General features: G+C 48.3%; 1 protein-coding gene across 2 annotated transcripts in view; it reads left to right on the top strand.

Annotated features, from left to right (window-relative positions):
• The window catches only part of SAE1 (SUMO1 activating enzyme subunit 1), a 79,538-nt gene extending 68,988 nt beyond the window's left edge, over window positions 1-10,550 (top strand). For both annotated transcript variants that reach the window (XM_036302861.1, XM_036302862.1), the window contains exons 8-9: window positions 5,581-5,650; window positions 9,511-10,550. In XM_036302861.1, coding sequence (XP_036158754.1) covers window positions 5,581-5,650; window positions 9,511-9,603 — 163 coding nt within the window. In that variant the 3' untranslated portion in view covers window positions 9,604-10,550. The remainder of the gene's footprint in view (window positions 1-5,580; window positions 5,651-9,510) is intronic.
• The last annotated feature ends 3,156 nt before the right edge of the window (window positions 10,551-13,706 follow it).

Genomic DNA, 13,706 nt, shown 5'->3' with positions numbered 1-13,706 from the left:
TGTGTGTGTGTGTGTGTGTGTGTGTGTGTGTGTGTGTGTGTGTGTTGTTTTTATTTTTACAGTTTCATGAATTTTTACAAAGACATAGAGTTATGTAACCATCACTACAATCAAGATATAGGAAAGTTTCATCACCTCAAAAAGTTCCCTTGTGGTGCCTTGTTGTAGTCAGCCCCTTCCCCACCAGTAATTGCTGATCCATTCTCTATTCCTGTACTTCTGCCTTTCCCAGTAATATAATATACAGGCATACCTCAGAGATAGGGGGCTCAGGGTTCCAGACCACCGTAATAACTCGAGTATCACAGTAAGTGAGTTGTAATCTTTTGCTGGTGGAGGGTCTTACAAGAGTTCTTTATATATTCTAGGTACAAGTCCTCTTTTCATATATGACTAACAAGATTTCCTCCCATTTTGTGGATTGTCTTCTTACTTTCTTAATGGTATCCTGTGTGGGGGTTTTTTTAGTTGGGGTGTGTGTGTGTGTGTGTGTGTGTGTGTGTGTGTGTTCTTGTTAATCCTCACCCGAGGATATTTTTCCATTACTTTTTATTATTATTATCGGTTTTTTTAGAGAGAGTGTGTGTGTGCAAGTGAGGGGGAGAGACACACAGAGAGAAACATCAATGTGAGGGAGACACATCAATTAGTTGCCTCCCACACGTGCCCTTGACCGGATTTGAACCCGGGACCCTTCAGCCCATGGGCCGATGCTCTCTCTATCCACTTAGCCAAACTGGCCGGGCTTTAATGGTATCCTTTGAAGTTTAATTTTAATGAAATACAACTTTTCTTTTTTCACACATCCTTCTGGTATCACACCGCCTAATCTAAGGTCATAAAGATTTATTCCTGTATGTTTTCTTCTAAGAGTTTTCCAGTTTTAACTTTCACATTTAGGTCTGTGATCCATATTCAAGTTAACTTTTGTACAAGCCGTGAGGTAGGGGCTCCCTTTCATTCTTCTGTATGTGGAGACCCAAATGTCCCAGTACCATTTGTTATAAAGACTTTTTCATTCCCCTTGAGTGGTCTAGGCACGCTGGTCAAAAATTAATTGACCATATATGTATGTATTTCTGGACTCGCAGTTCTATTTCATTTATCTGTATGTCTGTTGTTTGATTTGTTTTGTTGCTTTTTTTGATTTTTGTTAATCTTCACCCAAGGATATTTTTCCATTGCTTTTTAGAGGGAGTGGAAGGGAGGAGGTTGAGGGGAAGAGAGAGCGGGGAGGAAACATCGATGTGAGAGCAAGCTGGCTCTCTAACCATTGAACACACTGGTCAGGGCTGTGTGTCTATTTTTATGCCAACATCATGCGATGTTGATTACTATAGCTTTGTTAGTAGTAAGTTTTTAAATTGGGACACATGAATTCCTCAACTTTCTATTTTATTTTATTTTTTAATCCTTATCTGAGGACATGTTTACTGATTTTAGAGATAGAGGAAGGGAAACGTCAATGTGAAAGAGAAATATCGTTTGGCTGCCTCCTGTACACACTTTGGGCATCAAACCCGCAACCTAACTATGTTCCCTGACTGGGAATCGAACCTGCAACCTTTTGGTGTATGGGACTACACTCCAACCAACTGAGCCATCTGGCCAGGACCAACTTTGTTCTTCTTTTTGCAAGATTATTTTGGCTATTCTGGATCTCTTGCATTCCCATAGGAATATTAGGATGGATTTTGCCATTTCTACAAAACAGGCAGCTGGAATTTTGATATAGTTATTTCTGTCAGATATATAATTTGGGGAGTATTGCGCTCTTAACATTATTAAGTCTTCTGATCCATGTACATGAGATATATTTTCATTTATTTAGGTCATTTATTTCTTTCAACAATATATTGTAGTTGTTGTTTTTTAATTAAATCTTTATTGTTGAAAGTATTACGTATGTTCCTTTTTTCCTCCATGGACCCCTTCTAGCTCGCCCCTGCCCCCCCACCCAGGCCTTCACCACCCTATTGTCTGTGTCCATGTGGTATGCATATATGCATAGTTCTTTGGTTGATCACTTACCACCCACCCGCCCCCACCTTCCCTCTGAGATTCCACAGTCTGTTCTGTGCTTCTGTGTCTCTGGATCTATTTTGTTCATCAGCTTATTTTGTACATTAGATTCCACATAGGAGTGATACCAGGTGATACTTGTCTTTCTCTCACTGGCTTATTTTGCTTAGCATAATACTCTCCAGGTATATATTGTAGTCTTCAAAATTTGTTTTACACATCTATTGTTAAATTTATTTCTAAATACTTTATTTTGGATGCTACTATGAGTGGAATTCTTTTTTTTTTAATATATTTTATTGACTTTTTACAGAGAGGAAGGGAGAGGGATAGACAGTTAGAAACATCGATCAGCTGCCTCCTGCACACCCCCAACTGGGGATGTGCCCGCAACCAAGGCACATGCCCTTGACCAGAATCGAACCTGGGACTTTTCAGTCCACAGGCCGATGCTCTATCCACTGAGCCAAACCGGTTAGGGCTATGAGTGGAATTCTTAACTTCGTTTTTACAATGTTCAGTACTAATGTATAAAAATACAATTGATTTTTGTATATTTATTCTATATCCTGTAAGCCTTGCTAATTAATTTAATAGTCCAAGTAATTTTTCTGTGAATTCCTTAGTATTTTCTATATACCAGATCATGTTATCTGTAAATATGTATTGCTTCTTCCTTTCCAATCTGAGGTCTCTTATTTCTCTTCTCCTTCCTAAACTGCCCTGGCTAGAACTTCAGTACAATGTCCAGTAGAAGTGGTGAGAGCCGACATCTGTATCTTGTTCCTGACCTTGGGAAAGCAGCTTTCAGTCTTTCACCATTGAGTCGGTGACAGCTATGACTTTTTCATAGATGCCCTTTATCAAGTTGCAGAAGTTTTCCTCTATTCCCAGTTTGTTGAGTGTTTTTATCATGAAAAGGTGCAGGATTTTGTGGATGCTTTTTTTGTATCTATTGAGATGATCATGTGTTTAATATCCTTTAATCAATTAATATGACATACTACATTGATTGGTGTGTTTTTTTCAGCTGTTGAGCCAACTTTGCATTCCTGACATAAGTCCCACTTAGTCATAGTGAATAATTCTTTCCATATGTTTCTGGTTTGGTTTGCTAGCATTTAGTTAAGAGAATATACTTAGCTGTGGCCAGTATTCTCGGTGGTTAGAGCATTGGCCCGCCCACCAAAAGGTCTCATGTTTGATTCCCAGTCAAGGGCCCATACCTGGATTGCAGGTTTGCTCCCTGACCCTGGTTGGAGCGCATGTGGGGAGACTACCAGTTGAAGCATCTATCACATCTATATTTCTCTTTCTCTCTCTCTCCCCCTCCCTTCCTCCCTTCCACTCACTCTCTGAAAATCAATGGAAAAAATATCCTCTGATGAGGATTAACGAACAAAAATAATAATAATAATATACTTTAATTTTTTTTTAATTTGATTTTTTTTTTAATTTATCGTTTTGAGAGAGAGAAACATTGATTTGTTGTTTCACTTATTTATGCACTCTGGTTGATTCCTGCATGTACTCTGACCAGGAATTGAACCTGCAACCTAGGCGTATCGAGAAGACATTTTAACTATCTGAGCTACCTGGCCAGGACACGATAATATACTTTTAAGAGAGAAGAGGCAGAATATTACATTGTGTGGCATGATCACAGGAGAATACGTGTTTTGTTTTGTTTTTTAATAAAAGGGGAAATTCTGGCATTTGATTATCTTTTTTTTTAAAATATATTTTATTGATTTTTTACAGAGAGGAACGGAGAGAGATAGAGAGTTAGAAACATTGATGAGAGAGAAACATCGATCAGCCGCCTCCTGCATGCCCCCCCACTGGGGATATGCCTGCAACCAAGGTACATGCCCTTGACCAGAATCGAACCTGGGACCCTTGAGTCCGCAGGCCGACGCTCTATCCACTGAGCCAAACCGGTTTCGGCCATTTGATTATCTTTGAGTAGTAGAATTCTGAGTGATAGTGTTTCTTTGTGATAGTTCTCTATGTTTTATAGTTCTATAATAGACCTTGATAAACAGTAGGAAAAGTTACCTCTGGCTGAACAGAGGGAGTGCTGATCCTGGCTGGGGTTGGGGTGGGGGGGTAGAAGGTGGAAGTTGTGATAATAGCCTTTTTAAAGGGGCAAAATGTATCAGAACCCAGATGTATGATTGCAATGTAGAACAGTCTAAATATCCATCAGATTATAGTGTGGAATGAATAATAGTTGATATTACTTGGTTTAAAATAGTATATGTTTAGCCCGGCCAGCATGGCTCAGTGGTCGAGTGTCGACTTATGCACCAGGAGGTCATGCTTTGATTCCTAGTCAAGGCACTTGCTTGGGTTGCGTTGTGGGCTCAGTCCCCAGTGGGGGGCGTGCAGGAGGCAGCCGATCAATGATTCTCTCCCATCATTGATGTTTCTATCTCTTTTTTCCTCTCCCTTCATTTCTGAAATAAAAATATGTATATATGTTAAAAGGAGAATCATTGATCAGCTGCCTCCTGCATGCCCCACACTGGGGATGGAGCCTGCAACCTGGGCATGTGCCCTTGACTGGAATCGAACCCGGAACCCTTCAGTCCACAGACTGGAGCTCTAGCCACTGAACCAAACTAGCCAGGGCTGGAGGTGGTCTCTTGATCATAGGGTTCCTTTGGGAAGCTGCAACTTGTCTATGTCCCAGTTTGTTCATTTAAGAAATATCTTTGAGCCAAAACCGGTTTGGCTCAGTGGATAGAGCGTCGGCCTGTGGACTGAAAGGTCCCAGGTTCGATTCCGGTCAAGGGTATGTACCTGGGTTGCGGGCACATCCCCAGTAGGAGATGTGCAGGAGGGCGACTGATCGATGTTTCTCTCCCATCGATGTTTCTAACTCTCTATCTCTCTCCCTTCCTCTCTGTATAAAATGAGTAAAATATATTTTTAAAAAAAAAGAAAAAAGAAATATCTTTGAGTTTAGGGCTAGGAACCGGGGAAGTGGTGGGAGATAGGGTTTAGCTCCCCAGGATGGGTGATTTGAAGGGTTGGTGACAGTATCAGCTAACATTTGTCCTCTGGCCCAAGAAGGGCTGGCATCTATGTGGGTAGTGAAGACTGTTTTCTATCCCCATAGTTTCATATCAGATCCCAAATTTCCCATGCCTCCTGCATGTTAACACAGGCCTTCTCGCTGACCTGTGTCTGGGAATAGCATATGGAACCCACCGCCCATTGTGGGTAAGGATAGAATTGCTAGAATGTGACCGGGGCACTGACACATCTGATATTTGAAGGACCTTATTTTTAGGATGCACAGATATAGTCTTTCCTTTAACCTAAAAAAAAAGTGTTGTGAAACAGCTCCTGCCTGCCAAGGTTCAAAGGTCTCCCAGCCACCATCTAACCCCTGGACTGGATTTAACCTTCATGCCTAGATGCCAGCATTAGCACTGCTGTCGGAATTGACTCCCTGGCAGATGTTTCATTCAGGCAGCCCTTTGCCGGCCCTTCTACATGTCCTACCCCTTTCTGTTCCTCCGTGTTCATTTCACTTGTCTTCCCTTCTAGGTTCTGCTTCTCCGAGATGGCTCCTGTGTGTGCAGTGGTTGGAGGGGTCTTGGCCCAGGAAATCGTGAAGGTAAGCAGTCGCTGTGGAGACGACAGTTCATCCCCCGCACACCTTGTGGATGTGCCGAGAGGGCGCTGGGCTCTCTGGGCTCCCTGGTTTCTCTGACCCCGCTCGTCCTTGTTTCATGCCCCGCGCTTCCCCTTCCTTCCCTTTTCCAGCCTATCCAGGTGGGCATTCAGCAAATGACCTCTGAGTGCCGCTCTGTGCTGAGCCCAGAGCTGGATAGTACTGCCCCCCACCCCAGCTGACCTGCCCAGGGGGCTGGTGCTGATGCTGTTGGCCAAGTATTCTCTTCTCCTGGCTCTAGGAAGTGGGTGCTGTCGTGATGCCCTCTTAAGGAAGGACACTGCTGAGGCCCTGAGAGGGACTCCAGTCCATGCTCTTCTCCTCGACAGGGTTTCTCTGTCCATCACCATGGCCCCAGAGTTCCTTCTTGTTAATCCCACCTGTAGACCCGTAGTATTTACAGAGGAGGAGGACAGCCAGTACCAGTGCCTGTGCCTGTGCAGGAGCCCACAGGCTCTGCAAGGGGGGCCTGTGACATGTTGGGTAGCTGTCATTGGCACTCTCCGAGGGGAAGTGTCTTACCTGGGGCCATAGCTAGGGCAGCATTTTTCATTTCTTCTGGAAGAACATTTGGGCTGCTAAAGCTATAGCATACCCTCAAAAAAATTTTACTTCCTCTGGGAACTTTGCTATTTGCCCAAAGACGTTAGAGTGGCCTTTGTCAGGGTCTAGGTGCTCATGGACTTGCAGTGTTTTGTCCTCTCCGTGGGCAGGGTTGTGCTGGTCCATGACAAAGTGCAGTGACGGAGAATCAGAAGGTGGGAATGGGAATGTAGGTATTCTTGTGGCCTGTAGTGATAATCCTATCCTATATAATCCTATATAATAAAACCCTAATGTGCAAATCGACCAAACAGCAGATCGACCAGTTGCTATAATGTGCACTGACCACCAGGGGGCAGACGCTCAATGCAGGAACTGACTCCTGGTGGTCAGTGCACTCCCACAGGGGAAGCACCACTCAGCCAGAAGCCGGGCTCACGGTTGGCCAGTGCAGCGGCAGTGGGTGGTAAGGAGCCAGGGGTCCAGGACTGCAAGAGGCGCATGCCTGGCTGAGGGACTCCACCCTCCACCCCCACCCCCCAGTGCATGAAATTTCGTGCACCGGGCCTCTAGTAATAGATAACCAGTGCCATACAGAGACTGTTCCTTACATGGATGAACTAATTTATCCTCCCAGCAGCTGCAGAGGTAGAAGTGTGGTGATCCCTGATGTATAAAGTGGGGTGGAGGTGCAGGGAAGTGGGGAGCCAGGATTCGAGCCTAGGCAGTCTGGTTTCTGGGCCTGTGTTCTTCCCCACTTGGTCATCATACCTCAGGCACTGTCCCAAACTGACACCCAGTCCAGCGGCTCTGCGTCTGTGTGGACCCAGGGCTGCTGTCCTTGCACCCCCAGGCTCACTCTGCACATCCCATGAGAAGCTGCTCCCTGGATTTTTCGTATGGGATGGAGATTTGGGGTCAAGGCAGGTGGCCTTGACCTGATTGTTTGCAGCGGCTTCTCTGCATCCCAGTCCTAACCTCTAATGCAGCCCCCTCCTCGCCGCCTGCTGGGGACAGCTGTTGCCAGCATCTTGTTTCTGTTTATCCCAGCGAGCCAGAGCGCTCTGCATTCTCGGTTGCTGGGCGTGTCTGGAATCTCCTCCTGCCCCCATCTGGCTTGGGAAGCACTTTACCTTTTGCCCCATGTTCACCCCGTGCCCTGCTGTCTGGTCCCCACCGCTCACTCCACTCCCCCTGCTTAACACAGGTCAGCCCTCAGTCAGCTGGCGGTAGGCTCTCCTGAGAGACCATCTGACCGTCAGAAAGTGAACACTAGGAGGTGGGGGACAAATGTAAACTCTGTCCCCTTGGAATCATCTCTGTTTCCTTCCTTCTGCATTTCAGACACCATGTGTTCTGCCCACGTCCTCACGGTGTCATGCTCCCTTAGGTGGAAGTCGTCCTTCTTTCCCCGTCCACAGTAGGGCCCCTGCACTCAGTGTACAGGTGACCGTGACAGCAGTGGCCATCTCGGGCTCCAGGGTAGGCCGCATTGTAACCCGTCAGTTGGGTTCCTTCCAGGCTCTAGGAGTTCTGGCTGTGGGCTCCTGGGCCTTCCACCCAGCTGAGGGCTTGGGATCCTCAGCCATTGGCAGGGGGTGCTGGCCTCCATTAGTCGTAGCAGCTCCCACTTACTAAGCATCTGCTCTGTGCCAGGAACATTACAAGACTGGTCACATTTCATTCTCCCAGAAACCCTAGCAGGCAGGAGCGAGCCTGTCAGATCCAAGCCCCCTCCTCAGGATCTAGCACTACACCTGACGCAGGTTAGACGCTAACACATCTCCTTGGACAGGTGGCTGAATAGCCCCTTAAAGTAGGTACAGTTGTCCCCACTGACAGATGAGGAAATGGATTGGGATTGGCTCTCAGTTCAAGGAGAAGTTCAGGCTGTTTAGAGCAATTTCTAACCTTGTAAGTGAGATCATACCTTATGAGTGACAACATGGAGCTCCCTGGGACCCACTGCTAGAAGCTGGCCAAGGTGATGGTAGCCCTGTTTGGGTTCAGAACCTTAGGTCACCGGCACGTATGGGCCCAGAGCTGTGCACACATGACTCAGCTTGTGAATTCAGGTTGTCTGACTCTATCCTTAAAAGTGCTGGGTCCCTCCCTTCCACTCGCTCTAAAAATTGGTGGGAAAAATATCCTCGGGGGAGGATTAAAAAAAGTGCCGTGTCCTTCTGTTAACCCCATGAGACAGTCATCGTGTCTGTGGCTGAAGAGCTGCTCCCAGGCCTGTCCTGCGGCCAGGAGGCGAGGGCTCCGGAAGCCGCAGCGAGGTGTGTTGGAGGGAATCGCTGCCCTTCTGTCACAGCCATGACAATTACCCCTGCACTTCGCCAGGTGCTGCTCCTTCATGCCAGGCACTGGTGAAGGGATTTGAGGTAGATCACCTCGCTTTTCTTTTTTTAATCTTCGTTGTTGAAAGTACTACAGATGTCTCCTTTTTTCTCCCCATTGGCCATCTAGCCCACCGCCGACCCAGGCCTTCACCACACTATTGTCCGTGTCCATGGGTTATGCATATATGCATACAAGTTTTTTTGATTGATCTCATCTCTTTTTCTTTAAAAAAAAACAAAACGTTTTTATTGTTGTGTGGGTTTTTTTTAGAGAGAGGGGAAGGAAGAGGGGAGAATCATTGATCAATTGTCTCCTACTGGGGATCAAGCCTGCAACCCGGGCATGTGCCCTGACCAAGAATCAAACTGGGACCTCCTGGTGCCTGAGTTGACGCTCAGCCACACTAGCAGGGCTCACCTCTCTCAGTGCCTAGGATAGCACATCTGTTACGTGTGCTTTACATGGGGAAGTAAGGCTCAGAGAAGCTAAGTCACCTCTCCAAGGGCACACCGCTGGCAAAGGCCAGCGCAGAAACGTGACCATCCAGAAGGCCTCCATGCTCGAGCTCACGGGAGCCTTTCCCTGCTCCTTCCCCTGGGCGTCTTGCCTCTGCCTTCTCTTCTCTCTCCTAAACTCCAGGGGCCCTTCTTTGGCCTCTGAAACTTGTTTCCTGAGCCTGTGCAGCCCAGCTGGCTCACTTTTTCTACCTCTGTGACTCTCTAAATAAACTTTCGCTTGTATTTAAATAAAAAAAAAAGTTTCCAGACATGGCCAAATGGCCCCTGGGGAGCAAAATCGACCTCCATTGAGAAACCGCTGCCCACACCGCTGGTGGAAGGTCTGGTCTGGGTTTTTTCCCTCCATCTTGTCCGTTTTAAAGCACGTGAACTGAACCCTCTTGTTTTTCTCCCCAGGCCCTGTCTCAAAGGGACCCACCTCACAACAACTTCTTCTTTTTTGACGGCATGAAGGGAAACGGGATTGTGGAGTGCCTCGGCCCCAAGTGAACCCACCACACGGCAGCCCTGAAGATGCCGACCCCCAGCGTGCCCGCCTGCGTTCCCTGCCCTTCCTCCCACCAAGGCACCTCTCGGCGAGAGAAGAGTGAAGTCATTGGACCAACGCAAACCCTTTCCTGTGAACAATGAGGTCGTGCAGATGTGCTCCTCGCGAGCACCAACAGCTGCTGCACATGAGGGGGCAGAGGGCCCGGCGGCCTCCCTCCCGCACCGAGCAGGACTGTTTGCCAGCTCCGCTGAGCGGGCAGCACCTGCAGGTGCCCTCCAGCGCCTCTCTGTCCTGGTGCCGTCACGGCATCGCCACACCCCTGGGTACCGCCAGGGATGCCCGCCAGGGATCAGCACACCTGGTTGCGTGGGAGCCTCTCGCCACCTTCCTGGACTTCTCCTCCGCCTGCTGTCACACTGCGGGGAGCATAGCCTCGGGGGAATGAGGCCCAGGCCCCATGAAACACGAGTGGAACCGCAGTTCCAAATGCAGACAGGTGCCCCGGGAGGAAAAACATAGCAGGCGGGTGTATTTCCTCCGGAGTTCGAAATCCTGAAAAACAACAGGTGGCATCTGGTGCGCGGGTCCCGAGTGTTAGTTGAGGATTAGTGAGTCCAGCCTGGGCTGCGGGACAGAGGAACCGGCACCGGGTCCTCTAGGGCATTCGGGTGAGGCCTTGCCAGTTGAATATTAGGGCTGAATATTAGGAAAACTGTTCTAAAGGCCCCGCCCCTGGGGATTCTGTTCTGTGGGGCCCGCTGGGAGGGAGGAGCCTGTGCTGTTCACAGCCGGCGCTGCTGTGGCGCAGAGCCTGTTGCATTTAAGGGCTGTGTCGTCCTTCTTACCCCTGAGTGGCAGCTGCTTGTGTTTTGATTTTTTTTATATTTTCTAGATTCCCATGGTCCTTTAAGAAGGAATGGTAGAAATAAAGTTATTTGCTTTAGGATCTGTTTGTTTTTCTTCCACATTTGAAACTTCCTCTGACAGGGAGTGATCCCCGCAGTTGCCTTTTGAAACCTGAAGAAATTCCACTGGACTCTAACAGGACTAGGATTTCTCCCCTCCGACATGGTTCCTGCCACCTTTTTTCTGGGTAACACAGCACAGAGGTGCATGGAAGCCTCTGTTCCAGCTGTGTGCTGAGCAATTCAGCGAGCTAGTGGCTGGGCGCAGGGACAGGAGCTGCATCGGGGAAGGAGTAAAGCGTGACACCGATGCCACCTTTAGGGGAGCGCCTCTGCCAGGCCTTGCACAGAGTGAACGTGGCGGTGGCCTCCTTTAGAAATTGACCTTAAGTAATATGCCCCACTCCCACGGCTGGTACCAGTCAGCTGTCCGCGGAACACCACGTCTGAGTGGTTCCTCCTCGATGTAAACATGAGTGAGGTTTGGGCCCGGCCAGTTAGAATGAATAAATTGGCTCCTTTGTTGTTGTTGTTAATCCTCCCCCAAGGATATTTTCCCATTAATATTTAGAGAGAGTGGAGGGAAGGGGAGAGACAGAAACACCGATTGGTTGCCACCCATGCGTTCCCTGACCAGGACCGGGGATCGAGCCTGCAACTGGGGTACTTGCTCTTGTCCAGTGTCGAACCCGGGACCCTTCAGTCCATGGGCCGACGCTCTATCCACTGAGCCAAACCGGCTAGGGCTCCTTCCTACTTTAATCCTGTTGCACTGGTGAACGAGAGCTGGTCTCTGGGAGGTAGAACTCAGTCCTGCCCCTTTGCTCCTGCCCTGGGTGAGGCGAGGGCTGCGTTTCTGGAGGGGCCCCGTTGTGGGCCCCATGCCTGTCAGGCACTAAGGTCAGTGGTGTTATTGATGCGTGAATTTCACACCGTGTTAGAAACGGTGAGCTAATTATTTCCTTTACTTTGCAGTGTGGGGCCTTGGTCACAAGGGGGAGCAGGCGGGTCCGGATGGATAAAAACAAAATTGTCATTGTAGAATCTTTGAGGCTTTCAAACTTTTCCGCCGGGTACCTCTCGTGGCGGAGATTGAGTCATCCAGAGGGGAGCCCTCGGGAATCAGGGAGGTGGTGCTGGCAGCTGCCAGCCCCAGGCAAGAAATATCTTTATTCTCGTTTCTTCAAATTGCATATTCGCCCATAGTACACATCATTATTATCATAAAGTGGGTTTCCCTGAGTCTCCAGGAGGTGCACAGTGGTTATCCATGGTTTCTAGGACCTCCAGGAGCTATGTAGCCACGTGGGAAGGAGGCTCTGCTCCTGAAAGTGCCACATGTTGGGGTGCCGGAGCTACCGGGTGAAGGGAAACGGGCTGGCTTCGGGGCAGCCAGGTTTCTCCACTGCACACCCCGCTCTGTCTGCGCAGTTGCCAGATTCTGGTCAGTGCTTACTGTGCTGAGGGCTCAGGCAGAACATGGCAGCGGACCAGGTGAAAGATTAGAGCAGGAAGCTCTGGGTTCCGTCACAGCCCCACGTTCTTGCAGTGCAGGGCCATGGTCAGTTTCTTTTGTAAATATGTGTTTATTTACTGAGCTGTGTCCTGTTCGCCCTTTTACAGGTGGCAAAATGGAAGCTTAGGTGGTGGTTTTCAGGTCAAAGGGTTTAATGATAATGCTAGCATGTCACACTACCTGCCTGGTGCTTTTTTTTAAAAAATATATTTTATTGATTTTTTACAGAGAGGAAGGGAGAGGGATAGAGAATTACAAACATCGATGAGAGAGAAACGTCGACCAGCTGCCTCCTGCACACCCCTGACTGGGGATGTGCTCGCAACCAAGGTACGTGCCCTTGACCGGAATCAAACCTGGGAACCTTCAGTCCGCAGGCCGAGGCTCTATCCACTGAGCCAAACCGGTTAGGGCCCTGCCTGCTGCTTTCCAAAATGCTTGTGCTTTAGCTAAATTGAACCCTCGTAGCAGCCCCGTGGGGGTAGGTACTGTTGTGACAAGATTGCAGATGAGGAACCCGCTTCACCCAAACAGCTGGCAGGGAAGGCCTTCGTGCGGGACATGCAGGAAACACGTCGTGGCACCGCTTAAGACAGGGGTGGGCAAACTTTTTGACTCAAGGGCCACAATGGGTTCTTAAACTGGACCGGAGGGCCGGAACAAAAGCATGGATGGAGTGTTTGTGTGAACTAATATAAATTCAAAGAAAACATCATTACATAAAAGGGTACGGTCTTTTTTTTTTTTTTAGTTTTATTCATTTCAAACGGGCTGGATCCGGCCCGCGGGCCGTAGTTTGCCCACGGCTGGCTTAAGACCTCGGTGAGGACGAGGAGACGGGCTTTGCCTTCACAGCTCCGGAGGCCTAGCAGTCACCACTGAGGACCACTGGGCAGCCCCGGTGCGAGGGGAGGACCTTCAGCTGGGTCCAGAGGGGCAGGTGGATTTTGTTTTTAAGTTTGTACTAAAACTGTCAAGCAATATACCAGCATAAGCCCGTCCGGCTCAGTGGTTGAGCATCGGTCTATGAACCAGGAGGTCACGGTTCGATTCCCCATCAGGACACATGCCTGGGTTTTGGGCTCAATCCCTAGTGGGGGGCCTGCAGGAGGCTGCCAATTGATGATTCTCTCTCATCGTTGATGTTTCTATCTCCTTTCCTCTTTGAAATCAATAAAAATTATACACACACACACATATACATACCAGCATATGAGTAAAAAAGATTCCACTCCCCCCCCCCTGCGTCACAGCCTGTCAGCTCAATGTTGGCCATGTGGCAAGAGCAGCTGACTTCACAGCTAAACTCTTAAATGAATTACTATGTTCTCTGAGTAGAAATTGCTCCATGTTACCTGCTATTATGCATATTTATAAATGTTTTTCTGCAACTTGCTTTTTCTCATTGCCTTGGAGATCCTTGTCAGTGCATCAGGCATCAAATTCCAAAACCACAGATGAACCATAAGCTATTTAATCAGGCTGCTGTTGAGTGACATTGAGCCTGTTTTCACTGTACACACTTGGAAAGACTGCCCAAAGCCAGACGCTCGGGTTACAGAGTATATACATGCATTTGAGATGGTGATTCTTTCCAAAAGGCTGCGGGCTGGTAGCATTGTACCACTCACTTGTTGTTTGCACAGATAGGACATGCATGTAGCACAGGATTGAAAGTTTG

The sequence above is a fragment of the Myotis myotis genome, unplaced genomic scaffold (genome assembly GCF_014108235.1).
Source record: "Myotis myotis isolate mMyoMyo1 unplaced genomic scaffold, mMyoMyo1.p scaffold_m19_p_34, whole genome shotgun sequence".
Taxonomy (NCBI): domain Eukaryota; kingdom Metazoa; phylum Chordata; class Mammalia; order Chiroptera; family Vespertilionidae; genus Myotis; species Myotis myotis.
Note: the sequence above shows the minus strand (reverse complement) of the source record. Positions and strands in the feature narration are given on the sequence as shown.